Raw genomic sequence first — 20,260 nt, forward strand, 5'->3', positions numbered from 1 at the left:
AGCAAGCTTTGAAATCACTCTAAGCAAGAGCGCAAGTCAACTTTGACAACTGATTTATCTTAAACAAACAATACACCTTAATACTATTTACAAAACTAACTTCAAGCCTTACAAACAAAATACTTAGGAAAAAAATATTAAACTGAAACATACTGATCCTGAGAAACAACACAGTACACTTGATACTTACCTTTTACAAGCTGTGGCCATTCGGTGACATCAGGGTGATCACAATTGATTCACTGATTAAAAACGAGTTGTCACACCAGTCCTGTATCACGCTGGGCTAAGCATAAGCTCAACAACTCTAAATAATTAAAAATAATTTAGTTATAAGTCCTTACAAATTATTTTCAGCCAGTCTGCTAAATAAAAATCATAAAACAGAAGAAAAAAATACTGATGTTAAGCATTAACTGCAAGATTAAGACCTACTGCACAAAAAAAAAAGTTAATTTCTGAATGGCATTTTAAGACTTCTGGAGTAACTCATTACAGTACACTCAACTGATGAACTTGAAAATTCATCAATTTAGTTTTAGCCTCTCTGAAAAAACTAAAATCCATCTTTTGGACAAGTGGAAAGCACTCAACATCAGGACAACAAGCATTTGAAGATTTGGAAGCATATGCATAAATATGAACTGTAATTTCTAACTACAATAAAATTCCATTAGTCATTTCTCTGCCACAACTTAATTGATACTGGTTCCTAATGAGGCTCCGTTTTCCCAGGGGAGCAGCATGTAACTTGCACTTTGCCATGTGCCTCTCCCCACAATAAAGTAGGCTAAAGCTATGTAAAAGTTTCAGAGGAACAACCCTTACTATCTGTGGCCAATATTTCAGGTTCCTTGCTCCATTTAAGCCGCATCTACTCTTCTCTCCCTTAAATTTTCAAAAGGGTATTTTACCTGTCAACTGTTTCCTGTGATCTGGCTCCACGGTACAAATTGTAGGGTTGGTCCTTTATTTTGTCACGCAGGTGGCAGCCAATGATCACCCAGCAATACTCGTGCCCAGAGCGCCCTGGGACCACCCCAGCTGATTACTTCCATGGCTGAAAAGGAACCAGTTAGTCTCTTACCTACTGCTATTATCTACTCTAAACTAAAGTTAATTGAAAAAATATTTCCAAATATAACCCTCAACACTCAATTCAATCCCATTCTTTCTCCCACCCAAGCTCCTAAGCGCACTGGACAAAGCCTGTAAAGAAAAAAAGGCCTCTGATGGAGAGTCAGACCACAAAGCATTATTCACTTTCTGTTAATATAAAGTTCGATTAAAACTGAAATGTTATTACTGTGTTTAGTAAGTAAAAAGTTATCTTTTTCTAAACACCAGTAGCTATGAAGGCAGACCTCTATACAGTATCAGTTTATTCCTGTGGCTCAGTCCCAGATAAAACTCCCCACATCTGAAGGTTGCCATGAAGAAGCCTCACACAGAAGCAAGGTGTACAAGGCTAGCAAGGTGTACAAGGCTAGCAAGGTGTACAAGGCTAGCAAGGTATTCAGGGCACACCCGTAGCTCTCCAAAGTCACAATGATCTGGTACAAGTATTAAGGGAGCACATCAGACAGTTTTAAATGTTCCTGTAAAGAAAGCTTTTGTGCTTCAGTCCAATCTGTTACAAGAGTCTTCAGTAAAGACGCTCAATAAGCAATCAAGCATTCTCAATGCTAATTTGTTAACTGTTGACTTGTCAGTGATATGAAATCACTTATCTCTAAACAAGGCCCAGGATTTTCAAAAATTTGGCAGAAAAAATGCTGACTTTTGCTATTCTGCTACAAGCCCCACAACAGAACAAATGTGTATTAATTTTGGAATGATGCTTATTAGCTTTACTGGGTACATTCCTTGAGATAGGAAAAATGTCATTTAATTTTTTTAACATCAGTTATATTTGTGTCTTCTCATCTAAACACAAGTGCAGTTAACATAAGTAAAAAGGAAGCAGGTCACCAAAACCCTCTGAAACAAAGCAGAGGTTCTCTAGTACTTTTACAGGTATAAATTGTCAAAGTTTAACTTAGTCAATGCCAGGAACACAGTGCAACCATTAAGAGTCAGTTGGAAAGGTTCCTCATCAGTCAACATTAAATGACAAACAGGGTAAAGATTTTCAAATTAAAGTTCACTGACCATCAGCTGGACAGAAAAGCAAAAATCAAGATGCTGATGCAAAACTAAGAAGTCTTAAAAACATTTCTTATGGCATTCTGATTATTTAAGACCTGACAGTGTCTACTTTCAGGCAAGCCTTTGCTTTAAATAAGCAAACGCCTATTCCAAGGCAGTGCTTCTTTCTAAAGTTAAATCTAAATTCTTGCTGCTTTCTGAACTGATGTCAAATTGTTCTGTAAAAATGCATACAGAAATTAACACCACTTCTAGATCTTTGCCTAAGTAACTTGCAGCATGCTGGTCAAAGAGAACAGTGGTGTAATCTCTAATTTCCTCATGTGTTAGGAAACATGCATTCTGTCCAACTGCTGGCAGCATCGGCTCACGTTCCAAATCAATCACTCCCTACCTGGATTTGCATCCTGTACCACCCAGACCATGGGCAAAAAGCTAGTTACAGTAGTCTTCCATTCAAGTGGAAGCATGTCAGAACAGGCTGAGAGCAACCTTAAAAAAAGGTTTTCCTGAGGTTTCATATTATAGAAGCCATGAACATGATTGTTAACAGTGAAGGAACACGTAAAGTGCTGGTACTGGATTCAAAAACTATCAGATTTTGGAATGTTGAAGAATGTGCACTGAGGTGGCACCTCTACTAATCATGGCCAAGTCAAGTTTGTGCCCAGGCCTGACACAGCTCCAACTCTGTTAGTCAGATTTAGCATACCACTGAACATAGTATCTACAGCAGCTCTGTGAACAGAGGCAGCATCCAAGCCAGCATGAATCTCACCAAGGTGAAGTTAACTCATCTAAGTTTTGTAGTGAAATTTGTGTCTACAGATTGAATCAGCACATTTCTAATCTGTAACAAGATACCTTAAAACTAGATTTACTGTATGGGGTCTATGAATCTCATGCTACCTTTCAACAATCCAGATGCTAGAAATCTTAATGAATCATTTTCCCTTTTATCTCCTTCTTGTCCTACCTTCCCCACCTATCCGTGCTGCCACTCCTTGGGACAGAATACGACAGGCAAGGATTCCCTAGCATAGATGAAAGAATTTTTCTAAAACCTTACTCATTCATGCATCAGCAGAGTAGTGTCTCCTGGCAAAGAGACCAGCATGTTGAAACACAGGGTGGGTGGTAAAGGAGACTGCCATCAGAAGATCCCTTATTCTGATTCTAGTTTGAACAAAGGACATTTTGATTGTTGATCCAAACAAGGCAAAAAAAAATATTAAATAAATAAAACCAACAAACAAAAACCCCACAACAAGTAACAGAGTTAAAGGACACTATTTGATCAGGAAAGGGAAACCACAGTGATGAGAATACTAGCATTCTGGAAACTGACATTATGAAGAATAGGAAACTGACCTAAACCAACTACTTTTCTGTCACAGGAATGCCATTACAAAACACACTCTGGATGTAACTTACCTTTTCTAAGGTAGGAACAGCAGCCCCAGAGCAGATATTTATTCTTATTACTCAAACAGATTTTTATAATTATGATTAGCATGTCTTACAGTTTAGGCTTTCACTAACACACTGAGCAGCTGAATGCATCTAAATTTGTGCCTGTGGAGTATGTCCAAGAAACCTGAGATGGCTGCTTGGCTCTTTGGGACTGGGCAGCCTCCAGTAGAGACACATCTGTATCTGCTTAGTGACTATTTACAAGAGGTAGACTCAACCAGGACTGCAACAACCCCTATTATAATTAGCAAGGCAATACACAAGATCCATGCCCTCAAACCATATATCTGAAGAACCTTATGTGGCTCCCTGGAATAGCCTTCATCAAGATGCAACAGGATAAATAATGTTTATGCAGTAGTCTGAGACAACTCAGACCCATTTCTCCAAGGGGGCAAAGGTGCAGATTTTCAGAAAAGAGTGAAAGAGGAAGAAGTCAGAAACAAGTTCAGATGCATTAAAAGGGGCTAAAAGCAACTTTTTTGCATAGCCTGATGAGATCTTCATTTTGCATGTTTCATTTAATCTCAAAAGTCTAGGATCACAAACAGGAGCCAAGAAGAGGTCTCCAACTTCAACATACAGAACTTAAAGCCACACCATGGAGAACATAAGCACCTACTTGTCAGCAATCAAAAATAAAGCCAAAAAACTTCCAGGTACAAATCACTTAATTGAAAGTTATCACTTACATGGGTTTTCTATACCCATTACTTTCTCTGTGTTGTTTGATGTTCATTTTCTGTGAAAGCACAGCAATCAGGCAGCTGACACCTAGTATATGAGATCTATGAAGATCCCAGAAAGAAGGAACACTTTTCTCATTTAAACTGTAACTTCTTACTGACCTCACTGAAGGATGGGTGCCCTGGAGGTGGCATTTGTAAGAATTTAAGTTTCTTTTACAAAGGAATTTTAAGTATCCACCTGAGTAATCTTTGATCCAATTTTTCTTCTTTTTAAAATTCTCCTTTTAACAGGTGATCTCATGAAAACAGGGGTGATTCACCTGTACAAAGAACTACCATGACCTTCCTGACATTATAGTACCAGAATTTGAGTTGCTTAATTAAAAATAATCCTCCATCTCATGAAGATAACACTAAAGACAGCTTTCACATGTTTTCTGAAGAATCACTCTGAATCCTCCAAGAATGAATTTGATACACTTCTAGATTTTTGAGTACTATGATGAAATAAACAGTTACCATCTATGCAGTACAAGGTACCCTCAGAACTTCCCCTGATAGGTTACTACTTCAAAAAAGGAACTGACAATTAATAGAAAAGCTGGTCTTTTATAACTTGAGATTGTTTTAAGTATCCTGGAAGAAACTGTAGAATATTCACCAAGTCCCTAAATTCCATCTTAACTGCCATTTGCAGGGGAGGGCAAAAAAAAAAAAAAGTAATAATAATCATGTTTGAGACTTAACTGATGTTTTCAACCTTATCAAGACATTATTTTCATTGCCTGCATGCTTCTTCCAGCAGAGAAAACACAAATGGACATAAGATTCCGGAAGTTTTCTTCATACAACTAATATGAGGTTGACTGAGCCTAAAGTAAAATAAAACATCCACTAAGAAAACTTGTTAACATAAATCCTAATGGAGCTGCAGAAAACCAGTAGTAATGCATCTGTACTTTTTTTGCCCACTGACTAGTAAGCCAAACCATTCATCTAGCAAATAACAAAGTCACAGAGTTAGAAGACCAAAAGAATTGGGTTCTATCCTGGAAAATGCCAACCTGAAGTAATTAAAACAGTCGTAACCGATATGCAAACACACACGTGCTCCCAGTATTACAGCTAGAACAACTGATATGAAGGGCTCTTGGAAAAGTGCCTGTTCATCTACATAAAGTACTTCTGACATGTTCAAAACTTATGCCCAGCTCTCCAATTATTCAATATTCTTCAGCAGTGTTCTAGGAGTAGCAGAAAAGAGTCACAAAGACAGCATGAATATAGGAAAAAGTACCTTGTGATTAGATAAGGGAAAAAGTTCAAAGTTAATCATGCTAATCAATATGGATACTGGAAGTAACTAAGTCCTCTCACTGCACATAAAGAACACATAAAAAAGAGCTTCCAATTAAAAGAAAGCATATAAAACCACCATATGACTAGAAACTGAAGGCTGACAAATTCAAATTAGAGTAGGAAGAGAAACATGCAGAACAGCAAGGATAATTAACACTCGAATAAATTATTTGGGGTAGGGATCTGAATTTGCTACTATCTTCGGATTAAAGCTGGCACCATTCTGGAATTTACACTTCAGTAAAAACACAAGTTACCGAGTTTAATAAAAGTAGAATTTGGTGCATCCTGATATACAGAGATCAACTACAGATTTACACAAAAGCTTAATCTTGTAATATTTGAATACTTACTTTGCCCGTATGTCAACAGTCCAGAAATCATACAGCAACAGAAAAAAGTCTAGTGTTTGCCCCCATTCCTCCGCCCTCGTGCCAAGCTAAAGGCCTGTGACTTATTTTCTAAAACCAGCCCTGCAATTCTGGGTATTAGACTTTCCTTTCAACATCTGGTTTTGGTTTGATATTTCAATAAGATCATAGATGTAGTTTATTCACCTCTGTAAAAGAGGGAAAGACCTGAAATAATCTTTAGTTTCTACATTTTTCACTTAGAACACAGCTGTTTTTTTTTTTCCACTACACACACTCCTTGGTTTTACAGCAGAGCCATTTGTTTCTAACTCAATTATGCCTGCTATTACAGGCTCCCACCAAAATAATATGCAGTTATGATTAGAAAACCCCTCCTACATCAGGAGGTGAAATCCAATCATCTGTTTAAACTTCTTCTAGTAGTTCTCCTTTTACTGGCTGGGTATCAAATTATTTTCCAAACACGTATGTTCTACACCTTCACTTCAGTTTTAATATTTAAACTTCTATTCCATCTGTCCTTTCGTTTATACTTAGTTATTTTGCTTTCTTTTGCTACCCATCCTTCATGCAGCCTTCCATGTAAAATACCTTTCTGTTCACCAAGTTCTTTAGTATCATCAGCATGTTTGTTTATACATAAGTTATATTAAGACCAAGCAATCACGCAATTCTGTAGCATAACATACAGCTCTTCTGATATTCCATTAGCATTCATTACTCAAATTGTGGGGGATTAGAGGGGAAATACCAGTACACAGGCTATGCATACATACAGTGGCAAGCAGTTAAACATTTGGAAAACAGCAGCCAGTATCAAAACTGGCAAGAAAGAAGTAACGGTTTAAGTTTGAAGAAGAGTCATCATACACACAACTGGTACTGAACTGGAGAGCAAGAAGCAGGTGGGTGGTCCCAGTGGTGCTGTGGGTGCAAAAATATATGCTACCTACCAGATGCCTGCTACAGTAAAGGACCAATTTATACAATTCTCTCAGGAACATCTGGACTGTGATAATGTAACATTATAGCTTTAAGTCATTTACAATCTTTAATTATCACATACTATATTTAAAGTAGTCCCATCTATAGCTTTCTATGAAACAGAACTTAAAACACAGACACCAAACAATCCTTCTGCAAGGTTGAGATTTCAAAACTTTAAATACTTTCCTATGTTAAATATCTCCAAAACAAAACCCCAGACATACACCCATGGCATATAAAGCTCTTATCAGCAGTTAGTGATTTCTTCCCATGTTTTAAATGGTTAAAAACAGTATGGATGTAGCTTAGATGCAGTTAATTTTATATATTACATGTATTCACATAGAGCTTTTATGTACATTATTAGACATATTTAATATGGTAGAAAAAAAAAACAACCCAGTAATTGTTTTTCTGAATGCCGCAACGCAAGAAACTTCCAAAATTCTTTAAGTACCAAACTGCAGAACTACAGAACTTGAAACCCTAGGGTGGCGCAGTCATTCTTCACTACCAGGTATCTCCACAGGACTACACCAGAATAGTCAGAAAACGAAAATTAAAATAACTACAAGTTAAGATTCCAACCTTGCGGTAATACATGTATATTTTTTTAAGCTGGCTGGACATTCAAGAGCCTAGACAAAAAAATGCCATATGCTATGAGCTGATGTTAGCACTACTAATGAAGGCTACACTTCTGTATTTCATAGAATCAGAGTAGTTTGGGTTGGAAGGGACCTTCAAGTTCATTGAGTTCCAACCCTGCTGCCATGGGCAGGGACTCCTTCCACTACACCAGGTTTCTCAAAGCCCCATCCAACCTGGCCTTGAACACTGCCGGGGATAGGGAAGCCACAATTTCTCCGGGCAATGCTGTTTCCTAGCATTCCAATTTACATATTTAACTTACACTGATGTTTACTTAAGTTTTCTTGTAGTTATGAGCTTATTTTTCAAGCCATTCCTAAAACCTGTAAAAGTCTCACTATAAATGTGCTCAGCAGGAAGGAAAAAAACCCAAACAAACCAAAACCAAATCTTTAGTATTCTCCAAGGAAAAAAAAAAAAAAAAAAAATCTCAATTTAGTCGATTTTCTAGAGCACTATGCCTAACTAGTAAAAATCACAGCTAAAAAAAATACAGGAAAAATGAATGCATTTTTCTTCCTGACTTTATTTTCAACTTTTCATTTTTTTAACCAGGGAACAAAAGATAATTATTTCATACTATAATTACTAGCATACATGCACTATAAATGAAAACATAAACATACCATATCTTTCCAGAGCTGCAGAAACTTGTTCTTTCAAATTTTAAAATGGGCTTCTACAGTTCTCGTACCTACAATATAAAAAACCCCATTACATTCCAGTTTTCACACTGTGCTTGTACAAGTTCAATACAACTTCAAAATGATACATTCAATCAGTCACAAGCTGCAACTAAAGGAAACACAGAATCACAGAGTATGTCCAGTTGCAAGCGACCCATAGAGAGTCCAACCCCCTGTTTTCACAGGACTACCTAAAACTAAATCATGACTTCCCAAGCTAAATCATATTTCCCATAAAAAGCACAATAGAAAATATCTACTATGTTAGGGAAAATACAAAAGCAGAAAGCCTGTACATACAATGCTCACAAATCATTCCTCCACAGTAATGCAATAGAGTTTTACAATTCCATTCATCTAGCTCATGATAAATATCCATTTCCTTCTTCTTGAAGATTCTGGCATGGTCTTCTCTCCCCCCTCTTGCCCCCCATTTTTTTTGGTGTTTTCTTCTTGCCTTCCCTCCCCCCCCCTTTTTTTTTTGTTTTTTTTTTTTTTTTTTGGGTGGGGAAGGGTTTGCTTGTGGTTTTTTCTTGTTTGGTTGGGTTTTGTTTGTTTGTTTTTTTGTCTGTGTGTGTTTCTTTGTGCTTTTTGGGGTTTTGCTTGTTTGGTTCTTTTTTGTTTGGTTTTGTTGTTTTTATTGTGGTGGTTTTTTGGTTGTTTTTTAATTAACTAATGGTAATTATCATTAGAAAAAAAAACACCCAATGCTCAAAGAAGTCACAGACAGAACCACATCTTTGTCCGGGCTGCACAAAACTGGTGGAGTTTGATAAACTTATCTACAATTCATTCGTTTTCAGGCAAGCCATAACTAACAACAGACGCATGATTAAAACATACTTCAAACATCTTCAACAAATACCTAAAGGCACAACCAGTTTCTGGGAGAAAAAAGTGAGAGAAATAAGCATATAAAGAAATCTAGTAGCAACTTTCAAAAGAAAAGAAAAAAACACAAACAAACAAAACCAAAACACCCAACTTACTTATTTGCCACAGAGTATCACATTTTCAGTACCATAAGATTTAATACTTAATTTCTAGGTTCTAAAACTGTATTTAGAACAAGCAAATCCGATGCTGCTGATTTAGGCTGATCTCCAATACAGATGAGAGTTCCCACGAAGGAAACACTGATCCGGTTACCTTAAGAGTACATTTTGGTTTGCCTTAAAATATGTCAAACCACAGAGAACCCAACTAGTACACCAAAGGCCCAGTTCTTTATCAGGGATGTGAAATGGGGTGATCCTGGTCTGAAACAGTCGTGCCAGTAAAGCACTCTCTCCACCAACAATTTGTCCACAATTTTTTGTATGTAAAGAAAAAAGTTAAACAGGACACCCTACCTGTTTCATGAAACAAGACTGCTATTTCAGCAAACAATTAGGATAATTATGTGGATTTATGAGTTAATGTTTTGCAACTACACCAATAAAACTTTGGTACCATTCAGAAGAAAAAGAAAATTATTTGAACAATATGAAACAATAACTGATGATTTTCCTGTTTGGAGGTGGCACTTCTCCATACCAACAGAAATCTAAAATATCTATTTTATATTCTATTAAAGAATAATTCTTCATTCACAGTGCTGCCATTAAGCAAACTCAGAAATACTCTGACAAATGTGACCAATATTTTCATACCTTGTTTCACAAGACTTCCAGCTCAAACACCAATGCATATAATTTTTCATGTACACAGATAAAGCAATATCATCTATATAAAATTCACTCAGTCTCCTTTAAGGTACAAAAGCCCCATCAGTATCCACAGTGTATGAGCAGAGCACAAAGTATAACACGAAAAGGTATCAAAATTAAACATCTATCAAGGATCTTATGATTATTATCCAGCAATAGGAGAAAAGACAACAAAGGTTCCCAACATAATTGAAGCTGTGTAGTTTAAGACAGTACAATTTACAGAAGAAACAAGACCACAGCAGAGAGGAGATGGGAGACACAGGACTTGCTTAGTAACATGTAGCTAGCAGCAGATGAGCAATTCCAGCAACACAAAACCGAAGCTCCTGGACTTCTAGTCCTCTTTCTTCAAACTCCTTCCACCAGCTACCACCAGAGCAAAGCAGGAATTCAGCAGTCTACTAAAAAACTACACTTAAAGGCTACACGACCAACATCGAAATGAAATACAGAATTTGTAATGCTTGTCTAAAAAGAATGAAAATAATTTAATGAAGTCATGTGCTTCAACATTCACCTTTAGTACTCATTAATTAGCATTAGGCTACCACAACTGCCTAAAAAAAATGCAAATGGAAAATGTGACTAAAGCATGGCTAACACACTTGCTTCCTTCCACTCAACAAGAAGAAATCTTGATGTGTCACATGACCAGAGCCAAAAGAGCTGCTTGTTTACAACTCTCATATATCTTCAATAAGAGACTTTAAGGCACACTGAATATTAACAAAGATGCTAAGCTAGTTAATTAACCAAACTATAATGTACAGAACTGCAAAATATTTAAGAAATTAATTCTATATTACAAAAAATACTTTGCAACTTTCATGTCTGGCTTGATGCAAGACATCATGAAATCACCTCTATCTGGTCATTAAACAATGTTTTCCACTTTTTTTTTTTTCCAGTAACTGTCACAAGACAGGAGCAAAATAAAAAATTCTGAGCACTACCCTTAAAAAAAGGTAGGTGTTTTATGTAGCATTATGTATTTGAAATTGTATTAGAGAATCAGAGAGTTTAAATAATAATTTTCTTCCATGACTGACATACATAACATTAGCCAAACAAAAAACCACCAAGTATTCACAAACACCCTTCTTTCAGTAAGATATTTAGGTCAGGGGAGCCACACAAATGGAGTATTTATCACCACCCTACAATGCGAAGGGCTCAACCTTTACAACCAAAAAAATACCAATATTTCACAAAAGTGACACATTCCCTTAGGAGCTCCCATGCCCTTGAACTCTGATGGGACTTGCAGACTGTGTAGACTCTAAGTACGTATTGTCATGGTCCCAAATAGGTAAGTTTTGCTACAACAGCTGAAACACATCTAAGTGCTGCCACTGCAGCCTGTGTATGCTCATATACCACGAACTTCTAAAAACAAAATAGCGTATATACACATATTAAACCACAGCATTTATTACCACAATTTTGCTCAAGGGATTTCACTATGAAATAAAAAGTAATCATTATCTGAATATGGCTATACAAATAAGAAAGCTGGAGACATGATACTGAAAACGGAAATTCTGAAGTAGTGATAGACCTCTTCAGTATCATCTAGCTTTGTAGAAGTTTGATAGCTTTTAAGAAAATGAAAATTACCATACTGTAAAATCAAAATATTTTAAGCATTAATTAGCTCCTGCACATGACTAACCATCTGCAAAGAAAAACTTGTCTACAACTATGGTAGCATTTTCTGAAGTACTTTGACATGCAGACCATTTTAGAAGTTCAGCTCCTTTAAGAGCCACTCCACCACCCCCTGACACCCCAAGCCTGCTGAACTGCAGCTGCTCCAACCTGGGTCCCACAGAGCATACCAGAGCAAGAGTACACAAGCAGTGCCAGAGCCCAGCTGCCTGGACAAGTCTGGCATCTCTCAGCACCGTGCAAGCTTGGCATGTTACGCAGGTCTTGTGCCTCCCCTGCACACAGCTCCTAAAGGTATGGAAAAGGGGTTTTCGTCTGTCATTCTCATTTCATTTCACCAATTTCTTTAATGTAACAATTATCAAGGGAGTATCAACAAGTCCAAAAAAGAGTCCATCAAAGGGAGTAGAGGTGTGATCTCCTCTATGAAGGACAGATGAGTAACTAGCTTTGTCCCTAGAACTCTAGTTTGGTCAGGGCAGGAGTCCTGCTGCAGTCCTCACAGGACAGAATAAAAAGAAAATCATGTGGACTAATTGCAGCTATGCAATTAGCCAAACCCAAATACAGGTTCCATAATTTTATGCTTGTGATCCCACTGGTTGATGCAAGGCCCACCAAGACCAAACCTAAACTGGGTTTCAAACTACCTTATAGGTTTTGATACTTTGTCTTATGTAGGTACTTAGGTCACAGGTTTGACATTATGTCACACCAGGATTGAACACGAAGACACATGGAAGACAGGGAGGTGATTCAAGACAACCAGCATGTGTTTCAACTGTCATTGGTTGGATGGCTGCAACCAGATGGTAGCGGTTAACACCTCAACATCCAGATGGATATCAGTGATGACTGGTGTTCCTTAGGGGTCTGTATTGGGTCCAGTACTATTTAATATGTACAGTTTGAGTGCACCCTCTGCAAGTCTGCAGCTGACACGCCTGAGAGATGGGATGCCATCCACAGAGACTTGGACATGCTTGAGAAGTGGGCCCATGCAAACCTCATGAGGTTCAACACAGTCAAGTGTCAATAACCTGCACCTGGGTCAGAGCAATACCTGGTATCAATATAGGCTGGGTGATATTAATACAGAGTGCCTCCGAGAAGGACTTAGGGGGTACTGGTGGATAAAATAATGAGCATGAGCTGACAATGTGCACTCGCAGCCCAGAATGTTAACTGTATCCTGGGCTGCGCTAAAAGAAGTGTGACCAGATGGTTGAGGGAGGTGTTCCTGCCCCTCTGCTTTGCACTAGTGAGTCCCTAGCTAGAGTAGTGCCTCCAGTTCCAGGATCCTCAGACAGGAAAGACATGGATCTGTTGCAGCAGGTCCAGAGGAGGGTCACAGAAATGATCAAAAGGCAGGAGCACCTCTCCTATGAGGAAAGGCTGAGCAAACTGAGGTGGTCCAGCCTGGAGAAGGCTCCAGGTAGACTTTAGAAACCTTACTGCAGCCTTCCAGTACTTAAGGAGGCTTATAAGAAAGATAGGACAAACACAGGCCTGTTGTGATAGGACAAGGGGTAATGCTTCAAAAATAAAGGAGGGTAGACTTAAACTAATTACAAGAAAGCAATTCTACCAATGAAGGTGGTGAAACAGTGGAAGAGGTTGCCCAGAGAGATGGTAGATACCGCATCATTGGAAAAATTCAAGGTTAGGCTGGACGGGACTCTGAACATGCAGATCTGGTTGTATACGTCCCTGCTCCATTGCAGGGGGGTTGGACTGGATGACCTTTAAAAGTTCCTTTCAACCCAAACTATTCTATGATTCCATGAAAAAAGTTATACCCTCAGTATCAAGCACTCAGCTGGTATATCAGTTCAAGTTTGTGCTAAACTATCACTGCTGTAATTCACCTATGGGACAGTTCCACTGTCAAAATACCACACAAGATAAGCATGATTCTCAAAGGTAAAGTATGTCAACATAGAGCATGTTTTCAAAGGTATGTGGAAGGATACAAATAGGAGTGCTTTTCAAAGACAATTCTAGAACAGCCACATGCTGTTAATAATTCTTTTCAAGCCACCAGGTGACAAAAAAAAAAACACAAAATAACCCCAACAACAAAACAAACAAAAAAACAAACCACTGCTTCACAAACTAGAAGTTTCTCTTAAAACACATACACCTGTTCTAAGGAAATGCAAGTTGCTTCAAAAGAAGCAGGTCACCCCTCTTACCTAAGACAGTGAAGTGAGAGTCAGGGTCCAGAGGCAAGCCACCCATTTAGTTCACCCAGCTGAATAACTGCAGCTTCTCCTAATTCTTCAACACTCTGTAAAACACAGGTAAAGAACCATGCAGGATGGTAAAGGAAAGAGTATCGCTAAAGACTGACTTCCACCCTCTTCCTCCATTCAGCAGTTTTCATAACACAGGGAAGCAGGCTCAACCTATTAGAAGTAAGAATTAGTTAATGTTTCCTTTCAGAAATTAATTCACAAGTATTTGTGAGACAGAACACCATGGTAATATTTAATTTATAATGTAATTTTGCAACAAGTAAGTTGTTAATAAGTCCTGTCAACTCCCAGCCACAAGAAGGTGGAACTATTCAAAAATAGCAATTAAAAGTGCTATTTGGTCATGTATTGTATTGCTAACCACGAATCCTGGATCTCAACATTATTTGATTTTATCTTTTTTTTTTTTTAAATATTTACCCTACAAGGTTATTTCCCTGAAGAAACATCTCACCAGCCAGTATAGCTACTGAAGTGTTGCTTCATTACAAAATGTTACCTTTACACTGCATTTGCTGACTTTCTGCAGACCAACCAGATACATTACACACATTATTGTTCATATGAGCCTGTTTTTTTTCCAAACTTTTATTCATGGGCTTTATAAGGCTGTCAGGCACTGCCTGTAAGTACAAGAAGTTAATGCAGTAAAAGTTAAGGTCAAAATATTAAGATGACAAAAAAACACTTCTAACATGTGGTTTGCTCACTGCTGTTGTTTCTGGGAACCAAATATTTAGCAAAGCTTACAACACTCTCCTGGGAGTGGGGGAGAAAATTATATTTTTAATTTTTTTTAGTAAACATCGTATTCTAAATTATTTATTACAGAACCTGACAGCAAATGTATTACCGTCTTCCATGTACAGATCAGCATTTGATTAATGACAGAAAATCTTTCAACACTTCTCTGTAAAACTCACAGCTACTGGATACTTCAGAAAAAAGTGTAAAACATCTTTGTTTAAAAATCAATATCAATTCATTAACTAAAGCGAAGCAAAGACCTAGCCCACAATATCAAATACTGACACTGAAAATGGGATATATGCCTACATATTTTAGGAATTCTTTCCCCTTGTCCCTCAATTGCATGTTCTATTTTAAGAGTTAGTGGCTTTTATCTTCCCGTTTATGAATACACTGCTGTGGTGAGAGGGAAAAACATTTCCTGAATTTAAAAAAAAAAGATTAATTCTCTCTGAATATTCACTAAATAAACTGAAACCAAAAGAAGCAGAGGGAAAAAAAAAAAATTCATTCCATAGCAAAAACTAAGGTGATGCATATTTGATGCAGTTATAAGAATGTAAACATTATATTCATTCCACATTAAATGCCACATCATGTCCTACACTGTTGTTTATACAAAATGTTACAAGGTTAAAAAGCAAATATTCATAGTGAAATAAGCATGATTTCCTACTGGGGTACATATTTCATAATTCTGAAAAAGGCTTGCTCCTACCAAACATGAAGTGAAAAGAAAAAGTATCTGTTTTATTTCCTCAAGTCAATTAGAACAGGGACAATATCACTAAGGTGCTCTAACAAGCTGAGAACATCCCTTGGTGTATTTAACATACACACACAGTTTTAAATCCCATCCACAAAAGAATAATCATCTGCATATGCCTTTAAGCAGTGGCAGTAATTAAGAAAAGACTAAAAGCTTTGTTTGCTACTAAAAAAAAGGATCAACCCACACAACGTTAAGGGTTCTGAAGAGCACCTGAACTGAAAGCTCTAGGTTTTAAAACACACTGCTGTGAACAAGTTAAACTCATCTGCTGTTCCAAGCCTGCCTTCCCTTCAGTCACTTTCTTTACACAGTCACAGAATCATGTCCCTAGAAAATCCCAAACAAATCAAGCTATTTTGCCATCTAGCTTGATGCTTTTATTTATAAATTCTTGGGAGATACTAGGGATAGTCAGGAAAACCAGCAAACAATGCTGGTAAACAGAAAAAAAACTTGTTGATTCTAGTATGAAAGACACTATATTAAACAGCAAACATTTAGAGTGGAATGGAAGGTATTCCATCTCTTTTATGAGAGATGCAGCATCCCATAATACTGCACAGAAATAATTTCAATTAAAGATATTTTTCAGACCTGTAAACCTAAGCAGTGGTCTAGATTTTCTTTCAAGGTTTGTCTATATCAAATTGACAGAACATTACTGTTACAAAGACAAGTCATAGGCACTGCAAACTTTTTAAAAGACGAATGTAAGGAAAACTGTGGAATATCCACAGCCATTTGGTAACGCACATTTCCTATTTTCAATTCAACACACTCCAAGTTTCACAGTATTTTCAAACCTTCAACTGTTTCCAAGATGAAAGGGCACAGAGTATTCCGTGCTACCATCCAAACTAAACAGTTTGTTAAAACTGTAAAGCCTGTTTTCCAGCAGTTTTCATTGTTATCAAGGGGTACCTCTCACCACCTCTGTTATCAACTCACCCAGTCATAGATGTCTAACAACACAACCTAGAGTTTAGCTTCCCTCTTCGTGTGGAATCTCTAACTGGATGCTATTTGCATGAATTAGTAACTTAATCTTATGTTTTAGACCTCTTCCTTTCAAACCAGTCAGCAACATAAACAAAAACATACAATAACAATATATTTTACTTTGTTAGGAATCAAAGCTCAAATCAGATAAAAATTTCCCACCGAGGAACTTTCTGGTAGACCTGCAAGAGGCATGGTAAAACTAATCTGACAAGCTGATTCTCACAGAGCCTCAGGTTTGCACAGCCACCTACTGAGGTAGGGAAGTTTCCATACAGACACAGAGAGGCCATTCCTGAAGTGATGTGTAAGACATAGGTTTTCTTCCAGAGCTGTAACACAGCTTACACAGAAGAAAACAAACAAAGTATTCCCATTAACTAGAAGGAAAAAAAAAAAGCATAACCAAAAGTCTATGGATTACAGGTCCTTGCCACTTAAAGGAGAGTTGTAGACCATGCTTTGTTCCCTCAGCAGTACTAACTTCTGAATGACCACATCACTTCATCTTAGGCATCAGATACACAAATCAGCTGTGAACTGTAATGCCCCACAGAGCTCCTTTAAAAGAACGATTGCCGCTACACTTAAAAACGGAACCCCGAAAGTCCTGCAGTGGGAGGTGACAGATGCCGTTTACTAGCAAAGCAGTTTGTTCAGGTTAGAAGATCCGACTCTTCAGACTGGATCAAAGGTAATAAGAGCAAGTGAACACAGCTACTTTATTAAGCAGGCCTTGCACACTAGTTACGCACCCTCGCAGTACTTCACACACACGCACCTCCCCGGCTGCCCGAGCTGGCCATGCCGAGAGCACCCAGGCGCCCCGTGGCCACAGCAGCCCCGCAGAACCGCGAAACTGAGGCAGGGACAGGCTAGGTTCACCCAAGGTCGCCCAGCAAGCCCAGGTCTCCCTGGGGGCGGGCTGCAGCCCAGCCACCTGCCCGCCCGGCCTTCCCGCTTCTGGGGAGGGACGGGGAAGCCCCGCACCCATGTGCCTCACGGGGAGGAGGTGGATGACCACGGGGGCCACGCACCCCTGCCGCCGACGCCTCCCGCCTGCCGTCCCCACCCCCGGTAGTGGATCTCCCAAGCGGAGGGAAACGGGCAGGGCCGCTTCCCGGCTCCCTCCCCCTCCGGGCCGGCGTGAGCCGGGCGCCATCCCCCGTCCCGGCCCTTCCCCGGGCTGGGCGCTGCGCAGCGCCTACCGACCTGGGCGCCGCGGCCTGCTGCTCCCGGTCACTCCCGCCGGCACCGTCGCCCGGGATCATGCGGGGGCCGCGCTGCGCTCGGGGTCGGGCCGCAGGCGAGGAGCCGCCGCTGCCGCCGCCGCTGCTGCTGCTGCCGGAGCCGTCGGGGCCCCGGTGCGGAGAAGACGGGGACGCGGCCTGGCGGGAAGGGACGAGGGAGCGGCCTGCCGAGAGCGGGAGGGCGGGCCAGGCCCGCAGCTGCGCCTCCTGTCTTGGACTCGCTCACTCTCAGCGCGAGCCCCGCACCACCATCTTGGGAGCAACGCGGATATCGGCGCAGCGCAAGCTCGGAGGATGCGCGGGGCGGATTGCCGAGCGGGGGCGGGAGGAGTGCGGTAGTTAGAGTGGGGCCGACGGTGATACGCGCCTGTCCGGCAGTGTGCACGCGCACGCGCACCTACGTATCTATGCATATATACACCTATATACATATATATACATACATCCCTGTGTGTGGGGATTGACAGGCACATGCATGTACATATAGGGTAGGATATATATGATACCTATGATAGGACAAGGGATAATGGGTTTAAACTAAAATGGAAAGTTCAGGTTAGGAAGAAGTTCTTTACTGTGAGGGTGGTGAGGCACTGGAATGGGTTGCCCAAGAAAGCTGTGAATGCTCCGTCCCTGGTAGTGTTCCAAGGCCAGGCTGGATGGGGCTTTGAGCCACCTGGTCTAGTGTGAGGTGTCCCTGCCTATGGCAGGGGCTCAGAACTAGATGATCTTTAAGGTCCCTTCCAGCCCAAACCATTCTATGGTTCTGTGAGTCTATATCCACATACACACCAAGGGACGTATACGCAGACGCACACACAGGGACGTGTGCAGGGACATGTATATCTGCATGCATGCTTATATGCTTATCTATATATGTATACACACTGATACACCAGAGGTGCACAGGCACGCTCCTGTGCACACACATGCATGCTTTCACACACACATGCCCTGCTCGCAGCAAGGCTGCAGGCAGGACAGTACGCAGACATAGAGGTGAGCAGTGGCACAGCAAGGGGACACAGCTGTTGCGGGCAAAGAGAGAAACCGCTGCCACCTCTGAGCCCTCAGCAAAGAGAGCGCGGCCACCATCAAGGCCTGCCGTGGTGTCAGGCCTGTCCACGGCCCCATGGCAGCCTGCCCAGGGTATATCAAGTTTAATCCAGGCCGGGTGCCAGGGCTGGCCCGCAGGAGGGAGCGCAAGAAGGGGAATGGACAATGACCTCTGGAGGGGAGCCTGCGCTGGGGCCATATTCTGCTCTTGCTGCTGCTGGCCAAGGCACATGGGGACAGGCAGCACTCAGCATGGCCATCCCGGCTGTGTCAGTTCCCTGTGCAGGCAGTGGAGGAGAGGATGAGGACAGGCAGAGCAAGAGGCCCATGTTACTCAAACCCAAAACCGTTGGGGGCACAGAGTGTAGAGCTGGCTGGTGGGGCTGGGAAGGTTGGGGAGCAGTGAGGACTGGGCATGCGGACTAAGGATGAGCAAGAAACCCTGACCCTGAGCAGCCGTGCCCGAAGCCTGGCTGGTTCACCTGCCCTTGAGAACAGTTTTCCCATTAACTCATCTGTCATTTGTTTCCTTCCCCTACCTACACTAAGGCTATGCATTGCAAGTTTGCTTTTGGAGGGGTTTTAAAAGCACAGGTAAAATTTGCTCTTTGGCAGGTCAGTGTTGAAAGCAGGTTGATCAGGTAATTTCAAAATTGAGCAACACATGCAAAATGTGACTTTTAGGGATGATGACTTTTTAAAGTCATTGAATTTGTGCAGCTGCAAGCATAGAAGGAGAGGAAGGAATAAATAGAAAGTAAAAGGAAAACAGATCTAAATCTTTTTTATATTAACCCTTAATAAAGGGAATTAATAGAATTGATTCTACACTTGCAGATAGCATACTTTTTTATTAAAAATAAATAAATAGATGTAGAAGCATGAGAAGTTCTTAAATGTTAGAATAAACTGTTAAAACCATAAATTCTCAAAAAGTACAATACTGAAGCAAAGTATTTGTTCTGGGCCAGGAAATGTGTTTAAGATCTTTAAGAAGGCATGGATACCTTATAGTTTTTAGCATGGTTTTGGAAGACCTAAGCTGTATGCTACAGGTCATAGGTGGTAAGTCTGGTAGATTTAAACTACACTGTTACAGATCAGGCAGAGAGTCCTGGTACTCACAAGGAATATGGTGGGTAGAGGTATAATTGGAATAGTAAGACTGAGGTGCAAGGGTACTTCACAGCATGGTCTGAAAGCAGGGTATATTGCTATGCTAAGGTGGACATTGTTATTCATCTAAAAATAATCACTGGAATGAACACAGACTTCTGCATCTGGACACTCTCCCACACAGTAGCAAAACTTGCCAGCTTTGGTGTATTAAAATTTCAGATTCAGGACAAAGTTTATTGTACCATGAGCTTTCTTATTACCTCAGAAATAGTAATATTGAGAAAACTCGATCTGGAAGATGCACTCATT

General features: G+C 40.1%; 1 protein-coding gene across 9 annotated transcripts in view; it reads right to left on the minus strand.

The window, feature by feature from the left end:
- UBE3A (ubiquitin protein ligase E3A) overlaps positions 1–17,859 on the minus strand; it is a 53,362-nt gene extending 35,503 nt beyond the window's left edge. For 2 of the 9 annotated variants that reach the window (XM_057404460.1, XM_057404457.1), the window contains exons 1-3: positions 17,739–17,859; positions 13,943–14,155; positions 8,308–8,375 (exon numbers count right to left, since the gene is read on the minus strand). Coding sequence is in view for 5 of the 9 variants with exons in the window: in XM_057404453.1 (XP_057260436.1) it covers positions 191–210 (20 nt within the window). In the remaining 4 variants the exon portion in view is untranslated. Of the gene's footprint in view, positions 1–190; positions 308–914; positions 1,061–8,307; positions 8,376–13,942; positions 14,156–17,738 lie in introns of all 9 variants that reach the window. The other 7 variants (XM_057404461.1, XM_057404459.1, XM_057404453.1 and 4 more) reach the window with 6 other exon arrangements.
- Positions 17,860–20,260: the final 2,401 nt, after the last annotated feature.

The sequence above is a fragment of the Pezoporus wallicus genome, unplaced genomic scaffold, assembly GCF_028554395.1.
Source record: "Pezoporus wallicus isolate ANWC-B61680 ecotype Strahan unplaced genomic scaffold, APGP_CSIRO_Pwel_v1 contig_5787, whole genome shotgun sequence".
NCBI lineage: Eukaryota > Metazoa > Chordata > Aves > Psittaciformes > Psittacidae > Pezoporus > Pezoporus wallicus.